Source organism: Pavona decussata, unplaced genomic scaffold (genome assembly GCF_977016875.1).
Source record: "Pavona decussata unplaced genomic scaffold, jaPavDecu1.1 SCAFFOLD_133, whole genome shotgun sequence".
Taxonomy (NCBI): Eukaryota; Metazoa; Cnidaria; class Anthozoa; order Scleractinia; family Agariciidae; genus Pavona; species Pavona decussata.
In genome coordinates this window covers 4,060,001-4,074,814 of record NW_028145546.1, presented here as the reverse complement: position 1 = coordinate 4,074,814, position 14,814 = coordinate 4,060,001, and the positions used below count along the sequence as shown (strand labels likewise).

General features: G+C 38.0%; 1 protein-coding gene and 1 long non-coding RNA gene across 2 annotated transcripts in view; one reads left to right on the top strand and one right to left on the bottom strand.

Moving 5' to 3' along the window:
• Positions 1-1,534: 1,534 nt before the first annotated feature.
• On the bottom strand, positions 1,535-6,813 carry LOC146468333 (uncharacterized). Its single transcript, XR_014867585.1, has 3 exons — positions 6,655-6,813; positions 6,435-6,572; positions 1,535-3,712 (listed from the first exon to the last, which is right to left on the bottom strand). It is a non-coding gene; the product is annotated as an uncharacterized LOC146468333 (long non-coding RNA).
• A 232-nt stretch (positions 6,814-7,045) lies between these two features.
• LOC146468332 (ubiquitin carboxyl-terminal hydrolase 3-like) overlaps positions 7,046-14,814 on the top strand; it is a 19,073-nt gene continuing 11,304 nt past the window's right edge. The window contains exons 1-7 of the mRNA XM_085124999.1: positions 7,046-7,265; positions 7,385-7,445; positions 7,581-7,664; positions 7,804-7,890; positions 11,963-12,023; positions 14,227-14,315; positions 14,739-14,814. The exon at positions 14,739-14,814 is cut by the window's right edge and continues 38 nt beyond it. Of these exons, the coding sequence (XP_084981125.1) occupies positions 7,172-7,265; positions 7,385-7,445; positions 7,581-7,664; positions 7,804-7,890; positions 11,963-12,023; positions 14,227-14,315; positions 14,739-14,814 (552 nt within the window). The 5' untranslated portion in view covers positions 7,046-7,171. The remainder of the gene's footprint in view (positions 7,266-7,384; positions 7,446-7,580; positions 7,665-7,803; positions 7,891-11,962; positions 12,024-14,226; positions 14,316-14,738) is intronic.

Here is a 14,814-nt window from a genome sequence, read left to right as displayed (position 1 = left end):
TTCCTTAGACATGTTGTTACATACAGTCAACTTTCGCCTTGCAGACACCTTGCTATTATGGACACCCAGCTTTATCTCAGGCAACATAGACTGAAAACAATTCCTGCTATTACAGACTCTTGCTATTAAGGACACTGACTTGTGGTCCCGAGGGTGTCCACAATAAAGGGAGTTGACTGTATATACCCCTCAAATCTGGTCATTTCCATATTTCTATGGTCTGTTAGTGATCATCCTCCCATGCAGTCATTTTTAGCAGGGTTATATTATCTGTTTAAACCTACTTTGTGTTGGAGGCAAGTTAGTGATTGGATTAATGGTCTTTACAGTGTTCAATCGCAGGGCTGCAAATAACGGCTGGTCAACAGACAATGTCCGGTCAAAATTGGGCATTGACCGGACAAATCCTTGGATTACCAGACATCTTGTCCGGTCTTTAACTGACTCATCCAGAGAATTTTTAATTTTTTTACTATTTGATAATTACGAGGGACAACATTCATGTTTCCGAAAGAAAAAGAAAAAAACGAATGTGAAACTAGACAAATTAGTGTCTGAGAAATTCCCGGTAGTCGCAAATCTTGCGCCATTTTTTAGTTATAAAAGGATTACTGGGCAATGTGGGTTCACTAACACAAGAATTAAGACTGTTAAAATTTGACCGGCCAAAAACGGGTAGTGTCCGAGCAAAAACATGTTTGACCGGACGTGACTGGCGCCTGCCCGTTAGTTATTTGCAGCCCTGAATCGAGGGCCAACTGAGCCAAATTGGGTGATTGTTTGACCAAAACTCTTACCAACGATTAACATAAAAAAAACATTGGAGTAACTATGTTATAGAATCATCCACAATATGCATATATGTATATATATTTTAATTTGTCTACAAGAATCCCATGATTGTTTATGTAATGTTTAAAACACCAGCAGCAGTGTTTTATCGGGATTTAAAACCACGAGGCGCAGCCAAGTGCTTTTGGACCCAATAAAACACGTGCTGCAAGTTTTTTGAACGGCTTCAAAAACATTCCTGGAAAAGTGTGTGTCAAGAGAGTTCATAACTATGATGCTTTTGTGAACGTTGGAAATTAGCATACGAGGAAAAACATTAAACACTGCATACTAATAAGGAGGTGGTTTTATCGCGTTTTAAAACCACTGTACGTGATGTTTTATCGACCATATGATAGGTCAATGGGCTTATGAATTATTAATAAGTTTGAAATAAAATGTTTCCATCCATCCACACAAATACACTAACTTAAACATGGTGCTCCTACACTGGTGAAAGCATTCATGAAAATAAATATGTTATCCATGGGAAAACAAGCAAACCTTGTTTGTTTTTTTCTTTGTGTCAATGGAAGGCCTCAACATATAATATTGTAAACAAAAAATGTGCATTTGCAAACTTAGATGCATGCATAAATATTGGGCAAGGCGTATATCAATCCTATGCTAATAGATGGTCTGCAGACTACACAATCAGCAAGACTTGACTTGCAAATATTACAATCAACCACGCGCACAAAACTCACTTTCAACTGGCAGCACATTTATTACCTTTTAAAGTTCATGATTAAGACATTAATTTTCTTAGAAAATCATGGTGCTACCTAAAGCATTCACTAAAAAAGAGCAAATTAAGGGATAATTTCTTACAATGCAACGAACTCAAGCCGGGGCCACTGAAACAACCGACAGTTTGAAATCTAATGAAATGTCCTTGTTTTTTATTGGCAGGTTTACAAGCTACCAAAGCCAGACAACTTTGTTGTAAACGTGATCTGTGATTGGCTGATCAATGTTGGGTGGCCCCGGTTGAGTTCATTGCACTGTAACACCAACCTCCCAGAGGGATCACAATTATATACTTGGTTTCAAATATAAAAACTGTTATAAAAATTTTTCTGTTCCCTGCCCACCCAAAAAACACCTTTCAGCACCTCTGTCAGTTGATATCATAACATGATATCCATTCGTTTCAATTAGGTACTTAAATGTTTTCATTCAAGAACTCTACACTCCCTTCCAAATTCAATAAATTCTACTGAATAGTCAAATCCATAATTATAATACTAGGAATGCTCAGTCCTTCCGCTTGCCACTGTGCAGAACGAACACCAGGAAGTTCTCAATTATTTACTTTCAAGGTCCAAACTTTTATAATTCGCTAAATTCTGACATAACTAGTTCTCCCTCCTCCGCTTCTTTTAAAAGAAAGCTTAAAGATTTTCTTCTCTCTAGGTATTAACTTCCGTAAGGCTGTATTTCTTAACTAACTTACTTAATATGTGTGTGCGTGTGTGTGTGTACGTGTGCGCGATCAAAGTTAATTATCATAAGTCCATATTGTAATTCTAATATAAGATAACTATTTTTTAAAAGTGAGGAAGCCTGACTTTATAAGCCTCGTGGTTTCTTTCAGGTTTTCTCGCCATTTATTTTCTTTCGTCAATTTTCATCATTTTTTTTTTCATCTGTGATTGTTGTATATGGCAAATAAATATTGTATTGTATTGTATTGTATCCTTAGATACCCACTCCTACCCTGCTCCTACCCTTTGCCTGCTAATCTGACTTAGGTACAAATATGTCTCTACCAAAAGTACATAACAAAAGGAAAGAAATTAGTAATAGCCAACAAGAAACGGTATAAATTAAGCCACTAAAATGACAAACATTAAAACATTACAAAAGAAGTTTTCACCATAAGCTTATGGTGATATACCGCAGGGATGTCATGAGTGACAGGCAACACTGCACTGAGATTTTGATTTTGCTATAAGCTTATAATTTTCATAAAGTTGGTATTTACAATGTGAACTCAGTTTCTTTAATTTTGTGAATTTTCTTCACCATTGTCTGGTCATGCATGGAAAAATAGCCGGTGAATCATGTTCAAAATTTTTATACCAGAGATTTACTTCATTATGAGTGAAAAACTTGCCTATATCAATCCATGGAATATTCTCCAAAATGATAACGGAGGCAAGGAAAAATATTAGGCAATATTTTGTAAATCTATTATAGGCCTGCAATGTTCAAAAAATGTAGCAAATAAGAGAAAGACCCCAAAGCTGACCTAAAATTTAAGTAATGCGTCTACTAAATGCACATGGTGATGACTCCAGATGGGCCCAAATTCAGATAATTATTTGCCAAATGTCATAATCACACTTACAGTCAACCTTCATCAGGCCTGACCAGTATTGTAATGTCCGGCAAAACTGACGTGTAAATTTCAAAACTCTGTTCAAATTTCTAAAGTACTGGTCAAGTGTGACATGGGTTGACTGTAAAATCTGAGACAACCTCCCAAGTCAGTCTATAATATATAGTTATTATAATAATATTAAGGATCAATTTCAGCCGGCCTTTCAGAAGTGTTTTAACGTGATTGGATTGATTCCAGATAAATATAAAAGGCAAAATATCTTGCAGTTTGCTACTCATCTTTTATTTAAGCACCATCATCTATAATAGTAGATAGCAGCATAACCAATAATAATAACCAAAAATAATAACCATAATGAAAATAGATTGTTTGCTGTCAATAAAATTCACATAAATAAATGTCAGTGACTGCCAACTCTTGCCCACATACAGTATCAGTGATGGTCTTCGTGTACTCAGATCAGTGGACTTTCTGGTCTTTTCTTGACTGCTGCTGTGCATCTGGGGTTGTGAAAACTTTAAATATCCAGAAACCCTGAATGCAGTGTTAAGGATGTGTTACAGCTAAAGTCATAATAAGGTGGCAAGCTGCCCAAACAGTCAGAGCTCAACCTGATTTCTGTAACATGCAGTAAATAAAGAACTACTACTACACTTAAATTCTATGCACATAGGACTTACTCAGAAATCTTACTGAAAGCTCCTAAAGACAGCAGGGTTACTCCGATATATAGAAGATATTAGAGACCTTTAGATTCTAGTACGAGTACGACTACGAGTTTCTCCAATAAACAAAGAGTGTGCACGCGTGAACCAGTGTCATTTTGGCGGGAAAACGAGATAGCTGTCGTCATTTTACTACGAGTTTTTGTAAGAGTCTCATAGTGGCGAAAACGAGTCCTCGAAACGTAGGTGATCTCGTCTTTTTGGAAACACGAAAGGGCTTAACTATCATCATTCAAACCAACTGTGTCAAGTTCGTCGTTCGTAAAGAGTGAAATGAAACTTTCTGTGATATATCTGTTCTTAGTACTTTGCTAAGAACTCGCAGTCAAATCTCGTAGCCGTACTTGTAGTCGTACTCGTACTAGAATCTAAAGGTCTCTATTTGAAAATGTGCAAATGGCCTTTTGGGGCCAAATCCTTAGACCTGGAAGAAAAGTAACCTGAGAAAAAAAAAGTAAAACAAAAAGGTGAAATTTAAGATTTTTTTTTCTTGGGGGAAGAGGGGGGAGAGGGTGGGGTTACAAATTTTCTGGGTAGATTTTGGTAGGGCCTATTTTTTAGGGTTTCATGCAAAGAGGAATTGCCTTCCTTGGGTTACAGGGTGTTTCAAAAGTTCGTTCCGATTTAAAGTTGTTTATTTCTTAAACAATTGTTTGTTAGAACTTTTTCAATAAATTGAGGTAGATAATTTATTAAAATGGGTGGCAATAGCAATTTTAATTGTCAACTTGATGCCTTTGTTTCGATTTTCGCGCCAAATGTACACATGCGCGATTTCCCGCCATTTTTTCGCGCCCTTTGTGCATGTTGTTCCTTTTCCTATTTGTTGTTATTCTCTGATTTTTTTCCTGAACTTTCTGTTTCCTCTGTTACGAAAATGAAGTCAGACATTGTTTATGCTAGAGCTCAAGCAGCCATATTACGATCATCTGGTCATTCAGTCAAAGAAATCGCTAAATTTTTTAACAAGACTGAACGTTGGGTGAACAAGTGGTCGAAAAGAGAGTGCTTCGAAGACAAACCAAGACGCGGGCGACCGTCTGTTTTGACGAATTGTGCTCGAAAATCAATCGAGAAAGCGAAGTACAAACGGAACAATTCAACAAGGAAGATTGCCAAGAATCTTCAGCAGAAAAATATCCAAGTTTCGAGCATAACGGTGTGGAGATACATGACTAGGAAAGGATGGAAGGCTATCAAGCGAAAGAAAATACCTCTGTTGAGCGAAAAGCAAAGAAAAGCCCGTTTGAGATTTGCCAAGAAATACGCGAAGCTGACAGCAGAGGATTGGGACAATTTTTTATTCACAGATGAGTGTCCTAAATATCTTTTCCAGTACCCAAATCCAAAAAACGATATTGTATGGGGCTCGCAGGAATGTGATGTTCCTCCAGCTTTCCAAGTGAAGCAAAGTGCAAAGGTGATGGTGTGGGGTGGCATGACGGGTCGTGGGCTCACAAAGTTACACATGCTACCCACAGGCCAAACCGTAACTTCTGAATACTACATCAACCAAATCCTTGAGAAAGAAGTCAAACCGTTAACATCAAGGCGTCAGGTTACAGGTGGCCCGATAGAGAGGAAGCTGTTTAGCTCAAAGAAAGAGATGACATTCGTTCAGGATGGAGCACCGGCTCACACTTCAAAGGCAACTCAGAGATGGTGTCAAAAGAATCTGCCAAACTTTATAGCCAAGGATGGCTGGCCAGCGAACTCTCCTGATCTCAATCCCATTGAGAACATCTGGAGTGTCATTGACGAGACAACGTACAAAGATCCAGCCCCCAAAACGATGAAAGAGCTGAAGAGGCGACTACGCTTTGCATGGAAAAATGTGATTCTTGACACGCTAAAGGAACTCGCACATTCTATGCCTAGGCGATTAGAAAATGTCATTAAAAATAAAGGCGGGCATTCTGGTTACTAATAATTTAAATGATCGAATGAAAAATAAGCAAAAAATAATATACCTAATTTTTAAAGAGGTAGTTTAAATAAATAATGAAACGTTTGAAGAAAAAAAATCGGAACGAACTTTTGAAACACCCTGTACATGTACATTCTGGGCTGTTGCACTCTCTTTGTGTCCAGTTTAATTTTAGGTTAAAAGGACTTGTTCTGAGTCTAACAACTTGGCTTCATTTGGTCTCCCATCACTTATCTACCCAAGTACTTCCCCCACTTTCTGGGTCCTCTGAGGCTGTCTGAGGCCACCTCTCTGCACATGGCTAAATCCTAAATCCTGAGCGAGTGTTCATTTGTGACTAGGGAGAGGAGCGTATGGTGTTGCCCCAGCCAATTGCAAATTTTTTGAATGAACTCAAACTCTATTCATGCTCACTGGTTACCGGTATGTTAGACTGGTGTAGCCTGCGTCGCAGACAGTCTATACAATCGAGTTCTCTATAGGTGCTAGGTCTTGAGTGACAAGTCCGGCTGCAACGCAGGCTAGACTGGTGGGGCTGTGCAGAAATCTTTCCGTTCATGAAGTTCTTTTATAGCAGTGTGTCTGTCCATATAAAATAGGATACAAGAGCCGCAACATGAATGCAAACCATAAAGCAAACTCCATAAACGACAAGAGTTGGATACTGCTCTTCTGCTGAGGTTGCCATGTTACAAAAAGTTCTTATTGAGAAACGCAGCTCCGTTTAGTCATATGACACAAACTGCAAGACAAGACAACAATGCAACTGACAAAGCAACAGCAAATTTAAAAAAGCAAAATGAATAAAAACAACCACAACTTACTTTTCCTTTAGTGCGTGTTGTAAGTAAACTGCCTCCGCATAAACTTCGTAGAAATTCTTGGAAACTCCCCCTACATCAGTTCCTTCATAATACATTGAGTTGTGTTTACATGAAGCGACGGACTTCTTGTACTGAACTGTAGACAAACTTATCTTAGCTGTGCTACAATTGGTTAGAAAGAGTTACAATTTTGTTGGCCAATGTTATACGATACTACACGATATTTCATTGGATAACTCTTCATTGCGTCACAAAAAGTGTCAATTTGTCTAAAATTTCCTTGCCCGTTTTATCAATTGATGTCATTGGTTACATCGAATCGGCTTTTATTCGAATGATCTGGAAGAAAGCTACATTGTGATTGGCTAAAAAATTAGCAACCGTCCACCACCGCGCAAAAAGCTTCACGGCGCATGACGAATGGCTCGCGTTAGCGCCTGGGAGAGGAGGGAACCGTAGTAAATTTGACCTTAGTCGTTGTGATTTTTGAGGCAGTTTCTCCTGCATTTTGTGTTTTATGGAGTGTACACACGTGGGGCAAGCCGTAAAAGTTAGTTCGCAGCTTATTCAGAAGATACGGCGGGAAAAAGCGACGCAATGGACTTGCTCGAGTACGCTTGAAGGCGAGAGGGGCGATAAGCGACCCTTTTCCCCATTCTGGTCTTTTGGTTTCACCATTACCGGTCCTTCATTAGATGATCAGAATCCTGATTCAGTGTCTTTGCTTTAGCTTGTAGATCGACGAAGAGTCCTTGGATTTGTCTGCGGTGTGGATCTATCAATTGCGGAAGGTACATGGGCAAATGAATGTCATCGTGTTTGTTGAATTGTTCGGGGGGTGGTTAGACGCAGGAATGCCCGCGTTGTTTTTCTCTGTATCAATTGTTCAGCTGTGGTTCATTAAACCGGCGATCGTTTTATATCAGGTACGTGAATGGTCATGCCAAAGCACACTATGAAGATAATCAACAGCACTCGGTCTGCCTGGATGCAAGTTTGACTGCTTTTTGGTGAGTGCCTGTTGATTATTTTAAATATAAAGATTTTACGAAGTACTTTAGTGATGTCATCCATGTCATCGCTTCCGTTGACAACAACGTTGTGTTCGTTTTCTTCTCAACAGTTTTGTTTCTTTTTACTTTTCCACAGCTACGCCTGTGACGATTTTGTTATTAACGATACAAAATCGGGAGACATACAGAGAGTACGAGAGATTATGCTGGAACGTGAAAATCGGTAAGGTACAAAAATAAACTGGGAAAGTAACCGGCTGCAGGATTCGTTAATACACTCAAAATTTACTAACTGTATGTGACAAATTTCGTTACGGATTATTGCGGTCAAATAATTTTTATTCGCGTTAAAAAGTATTTTTGTTTGCTCTTTTTCCAAAACTGTTGGTTTTAATGATGTATTGGTGTTTGATTAACAACATAACAGTTTCGTTTTTAGCCGCCATTTTGTTTTAACCCCATAATCCATCGCGTTGCACGTGTAATTTTCGTGACGTAGGCAGATATCAATTTTAATCAATACAGTTGCAAAAATTCCTAAGGAACTGGTTATAACTCCAATAACAATTTTTACACAAAGTTTGTTTTTGAAAATGTCTGGTGCTTTAATTTATTAGGTTTCAAAGTTATTTTTGCATTGCTTGTGACTATCGGGGAAAAGGATATCTAATTGAGATGCAAAAAGAAAACTGGGGGTTACTATGCATTTTTCAGAGACAATTGAGCAACACTAACTTTAAAAAACAATGGATGGCATTTCTTTCTAAATTGAAGCTATAATATTTCTGAAAAATGTGAAGTTACCCTGAATTTTCTTTTTACTCGGGTCGTAAAGGCGGACCGAGTTAAGGTTTCGGTAGCATTATCTATTCTTTTTTCTTTTTGGGGTCGCGATGGGCCGAGAGATAAGACTTCAGGCCACGAGTTATCGTTCTCGGTCTCGTTTTTTGTACTCGGCTGGTACGAGTTAAGTTTTCGGTCGTGTTATCAAATACTTTAAATTCTCGGTTGCGATCTTTGTTTTCGGGCCATGAGGAGTGTTTACAATATGCGAGCCAGACGTGCGAGGCATGAACAACCCCAACGTAAACTGCTAACTGTTAAGCTAACCGGGGAGCTATTAACCCTTTAACATTTTTTATTTGATTTATCGTTCGCCGGCGAACGATAATTTTACTCGCTCGGTACAAGAGGAGAATAGCCTATGTTGGAAAACAAACAACGCCAGATACAACGTTTGATTAAAGAGGTTTCTGGCATTGGCAGGTCTAAAGGAGTATCATTAACGTTCTCTGGCAATTTCTAGTAAACTTTGTACTCTCAAGGTTCTTAAATGCAAGAAAAAACAAGATGCCCCTCTAATGGCATTACACGGAATGCTTAATGTAGCCCAAATTATTCCCCATTGTATGTTTCGTAGATATTTAAAAAATATCCTCCCTTGGCCATTGAAATAATTGTCTGAATGGTTTTATTCAGATATATTGCGTGATACTTATCGTTGTGTTACTAGGAATCATACCAGAAATAACTATGCAATAACGTCATGACCCCGCTGAACTGGTCTGGCCTCCTCTAGCTCTAATCCTTCGCGTTGATCAGTCGATCTGTTTTTTAAAGCGGATTTTCTTTGCTGTGAACTCTCCCAATTTCCGCCGTTTCAACTGTCGAGTACTACCTAGAAGTTATTATTTCGATTTACTGCTTGAAAAAGGTTGGTTTTCTCTCTGAAAACGGCAGATCCGGAGTCTTAAATTCAGACATGTGGCCGCCATTGAACGAAAACAACTTTTCCAAATGATGATTTGCTTTGACGTCACACAAGTAGAGATGAGTGGGTCCCCTCCCTCGTGATATACGCACGGAAAATGGAGTTTGATTGGGCCGCTTTTGTTCAAGACAATCAAAACAATAGATCCCTTCTGGGAGAGGGAAGAATTTAATCTAGTTTTAGTGAATAAATCAAATGATAATTTGACGTCACACAGAAGTGATGAGTGGGTCCCCTCTCTCGTGATAGGTGCCTGAAAAATAGATTTTGATTGGGCCGCTTCTGTTGAAGACAATCAGAACAAAATATCCTTACTAGGGGAGGACAGAGTTTAATGCATAAATTAATGTGCACATTTGCGACACCGATGAAAAAAAAGATACCCGACCGAAACCTAGACACGTCATGCCCTGCGGGCATTCCGTGTAATAGATTAAAAATGCGACATGTTCATATCTGCCTGTAAAACAAATCATTCATTGCATGCAACCCACATTCTGCCAATTGTAGTGAAATATCGTGCCATAGATGTGGAGGGCAATAAAAGGTTCCCAGCTTAAATTCTCAAGCTACAGCCTGGCAACATAATGCATTTTTCCTAGTTTAAGGACCAAAAAATGTGGAATATTTGACCTTGTAACCCCACGGGGGGCCAACTATCAATGCAAACACAGAAAGAAATACAAAGGTCTCTCGCTGTTCTTAAAAACGATGTGTTGTTGTTGACAGTTTCTGTCGCTTTAATGTTACAACATCAACCCAGAACAAGGCGAACTCAAAAACATGAAAATAAAAAGAAAGGTTAAAGGGTTAAAGTTAAAGTAAGTGCTATTTAGGCTAACTGGAGTGCTCTTTAGGCTAACCGGAGTGTCTTTTAGGCTGACCTGAGTGCCTCAAGGTTAGTTTTGTTTAACGGAAAATTTGGCAACTAAATCAGTCTATGACCTCACGGGCCAAGATAGATAAAGATGTGGCGCGTTTACTATAGAAAAACAATCGATATAGCAACGGTTTCTGTCTTCAAATGAAAGGTGAATAACAAATGCTTTCCCCTGAATTTCATTTAAAAATATAAACAGCGAAACATTGAAAAACGTACAAGGATATAAACGAACGCGTGATGCGTAATGTTACTCTAGATCGGGGGGGGGGGGGTGGTACTCAACAGATGCTTGGGTAGGGAGGTGCAGCCCGGGCGTACAAACCCTGACCCTGTTTAAGACACAATTCTCCAATTTCCCTATCCCGTTTAAGACAGAATTCAAAATTTTCAGGCCCTTTCTAAGACATTTAACCCAAAACCACACCCTGTTAAGACTAGAATGAAATAAGAATACACTTGTTTCTTACTGTTTTTTAATGCATTGGCAATCACAATCTGTTTAAGCGATTAGGTCATGTAGGGATACCCTGTTTAATTTAAGACAGAAAGTGATGAAATAGATACCCTGTTCAAGACAAAACACCCCGAAAACCATACCTTATCGGGAGTACCCCCCGGGTCTAGATCATACCGAGAATTATGCTCCGTCATTGACCCATCGTCACATACATATTAGGACCATACAAATGGTTTCTGTCTCTAAACGAAAGGTGAAAACGTAAGGATTAAAGCCCGGGGATTATAAAAAGCATTGGTGTGACAAATGTCGTTTTCCCCTGTATTTCATTCTGACTGCAAGAAATGCAATTCTATCTGCTGGTTAGTTATTGCCTCACTATATCTCTGTATCTATCTATTTGGTAGCCTGCGAGCAAGCTCTCTTGGGGGTGGGGGGCAGGAGGGGGAGAGAGGATCCACCCCCAAGAGAGCTTGCTCGCAGGCTATCTCTTTGGGGGAATTGGCGATGCTGGAGGTTATCACTGTTATAAGATTGTAAGCTTTACGCACCACACAGTCAAATATGGCCCGAGTATAAGCTGGAAACAGCTTCGTGTTAGTCAAAAAACATGCAAAAAAACCTTGGAAGGGGAGGAAGCACCGTCCTTAAGAAATCAGAGGTTCTTGTACCATCTTGAGATGTGCAGAATGTATGTGCAGTAGCAAAAGGAGGCAGTGTCCTTAACTGAACTCAATGGCGTACAAGCAATTTTTTTAAGGCTTTAGGTGGATCATTAGAAACTTGGGTTTGAGGGGAACATAAAAATTTTCAGTCATTAATATATACATAATTCACCTATTTTAACTTCCTTTTTTCTTATCCTAATTTACTCACCACCATCAGTCTTTTAAGTGGCTCTTTTTTTTATCTATCGTTGTTATTGGTGGTGAAGAATGGTGTCAAGTTGGGCATGGACATGTCATGCTCACAGTGTGCTTAACATTACATCTTGTTATCTTTGTTATATTGTTCTAAATAGCTAGAACCATCTTCAGAGATTTCCATTATCAATCGTTGAGCCAAGGAGAGGTAGTTCATATATATGTCATTCACTATTCCATTTAAAAGAATAATATTGCGGGCATATAAAAACATTTCTCGGTTTTAAGTACTTTTTATTGACTTTTTGTTTTTACAACTAGGAAGCGTCGTTTACAAGATTCCAGTTCCCCAGAAAGACAAAAGAAATCTTCAAAAGCAGATGTGAGTTTGGAATAGTAAACAATAATGATCTGACCTTATTGGGTGTTGATTAATTAAAAGTCGTTGTGCGTGAACTGTGTTTTCGATTTGGTTTGATTTTTACTACTTTGGCTGAGTCATGGGAGTCATTTCAAGGGAGTAATATTATTGGATTGTGTCAATTAATCAGTCATTGCAGGGCTCGAAATTGCGACCAATACAGTCGCATTTACGACTTAATTTTTGCGTTTGCGACTAAAATTTCCGGAGGAGTCGCAAATTTGCGAGTTGTTTTCGCATAGACAAACAACGATTAAAAGTCTAGCTATCGCTTCTTTGCCACATTTTTTTGCCAAACTAAATACATAATAAAGCGTCTTCGTGTAAATGTAAATAAAACGAAAATGTAATAAACATGATAAGTAGGATCTTTTATAGTTGTTGATTTTTTTTATGAAGCCATTGCGTTACACTTTCTTCAACACAGTGAGGATGTCTTATGTTTCACTTGCAAGTTCGCGTTGATTTGGTTTTCAAGTGCAAATTGTTTCGTTGGTATTTTATACACACAAGTTCAATGCGTTTGAGGGCGAAATTGCAATGCTTTGCAAATGAAACTTTCCGATCAAAATCTCCGGTTTTGAAGGTTGAGATGTAAGCGCGGCGCGGTATTAAACCTTTGACATTCGCGTTGCTGATATGCAAATTCGGTGCACAATGAACTGAAATCAATAACCAGAACTACACAGTTTACGCCAGCTCTTCAACAACGTTAGCGTTTTCGATTTTCTTTATTCGCAACTTTGTTTTTTCTTGGTAGAAATCGTATTTTCTTGCAACCACAAAGATTGAAATAAGTTCGATTCCATAGCGGTAATTAGCAAAGCACGATACATGTCACGTATGCAAATTTGAACCGCGGTGAACTTGAAAAACATTGTAAGTTTCAGGATTTTCAAAAAGTGTTTTATAGATACAGGCACAAAACTTGACTTTAAAAAGGCTGGTTTTTTAATGTAGGAATTGTGTGTGTGCGGGAAAGTTTCAATTTCAAATTGATTTCCCGGCGAGTTCGCTTTGCGCATCGCTTTACAAACTCGTCGCTATTACATGTAAAACGAAACCTTTGAAGTGACTGAAGACACGATTTTTGTAAAATAAATCATTTCTTACATTGTGTACGAATCGAAACCTTTGAACTGAATGAAGACAAAATTGTTTCGAATCACATAACTCTTACAATGCGAACACGTTGGCACGCGTTTTAAAAATGGCACGGATAAACGCATCACAAGACAAGTGCGCGAGAAACTCGGTTGTTTTCTCACGAGAAACTCGCTAATATTCCAAAATTTCCGCTTTAGTGATTCTCGCGAGGCGAGATTCGTTCTGGTACACAGTCGTTATTAGAGCTAGATAACGTGAAAGCTATTGAAGTAATAAAATCAAAGTGTTGTTAATCATTTGTGAGTCAGAGCTATTTATTAACTAATTATGGTTAGTTAGTTTTGCGATTAAAATTCGTGAACTTGCGACTAGATTTTCGTAGCCAGTCGCAAATGGCGACTGAATTTTTTTTTTAATTTCGAGCCCTGCATTGGTTAATTCAGCGCTAGCTGTCATTAAGACTTAGGGACCAAGTCTCAATGGCAGCTTGGTCATAAACTAGAGAAAGCTTTCATATGGCTAAAAATGACAAGAAAGGATGCCAGTATATTAAACTCACAATAATGTAATATTTTTTTAGTTTTTGTTTCTGAGTACTGTGCTCCTTGTAACATCTTTTCTTCTAACATCTTCGTGCTAAGAAATTAGAAAAAAGTTATCTTTTTGCATAGTGTACCAGGGTGAGCCTAGCTCTGTTGTGTGACCACTCCAGTAATGTCTTTGTTTTTTACTTTCTTTTAATTTCTTTTAAATGTTTATATTCAAGGTGGAAGCTTAGTAAATAAATAACTAAATATTCAGTTTTCCATGACAACAGACCACACATCAACCTTAATCAATTATCACAATGTTAAAAGTTTTTGATCAAGAAATTAGTGGTGGTGTGCTAATTTAATCATCAGTAATTGATTAAAGCAATAATAATTATTATTGCTTATTAGCACACACTACCAGGATTAATAATGTTCAATGTGACTTTGATGTTGAAAGTGTAAAGTGCTTAACATTAATTTTTTGTGATTAAAAAAATTTAATATTATTACCTTTCTCTTTTCAGCAAGAAAATCTTGGGCGGTCGAAATATCTTCCCGGACTTCGTAACCTGGGAAACACGTGCTTTATGAATGCAGTGCTACAGTCTTTGAGGTAAGCTGTTTTCTTCAGTTTTTGCAAATTATAGTTATGTGAATTGTTTTCCATACAGTAGATAAATAAATGAGAAGACTGATGATGATGATTATTATTATTATTATGATTATTTATTTTGGTTTTAAAATACAGGGCAGAGTGATAATAGGCCATTTTTATGATGGCGTCATTTGACTACAACTACCGGAATTCATTTCGTTTTCCTTTTCAAATTCAAATTTTATAATCCCAGTGGAGAGCAAAGAACAATAGCTCTAATTAGCATGAGAAAATAAAAAACTGAAGGATTCTGGTAGTTCTAGTCAAATGACGCCATCATGAAAATGTCCTATTCTTCATGGTAATATAATTGTTGACCATATGGGCACCTTGTGACGTGTGTGCTTCTTTATCTTTTTTTTTTTATTGTTTTGATTACAGCAACATTCAGTCCTTCAGCTGCTATTTTAAGGATCTTCCAGCATTTGAGCTACAAGCAGAAAATTCCTGTGGAAAA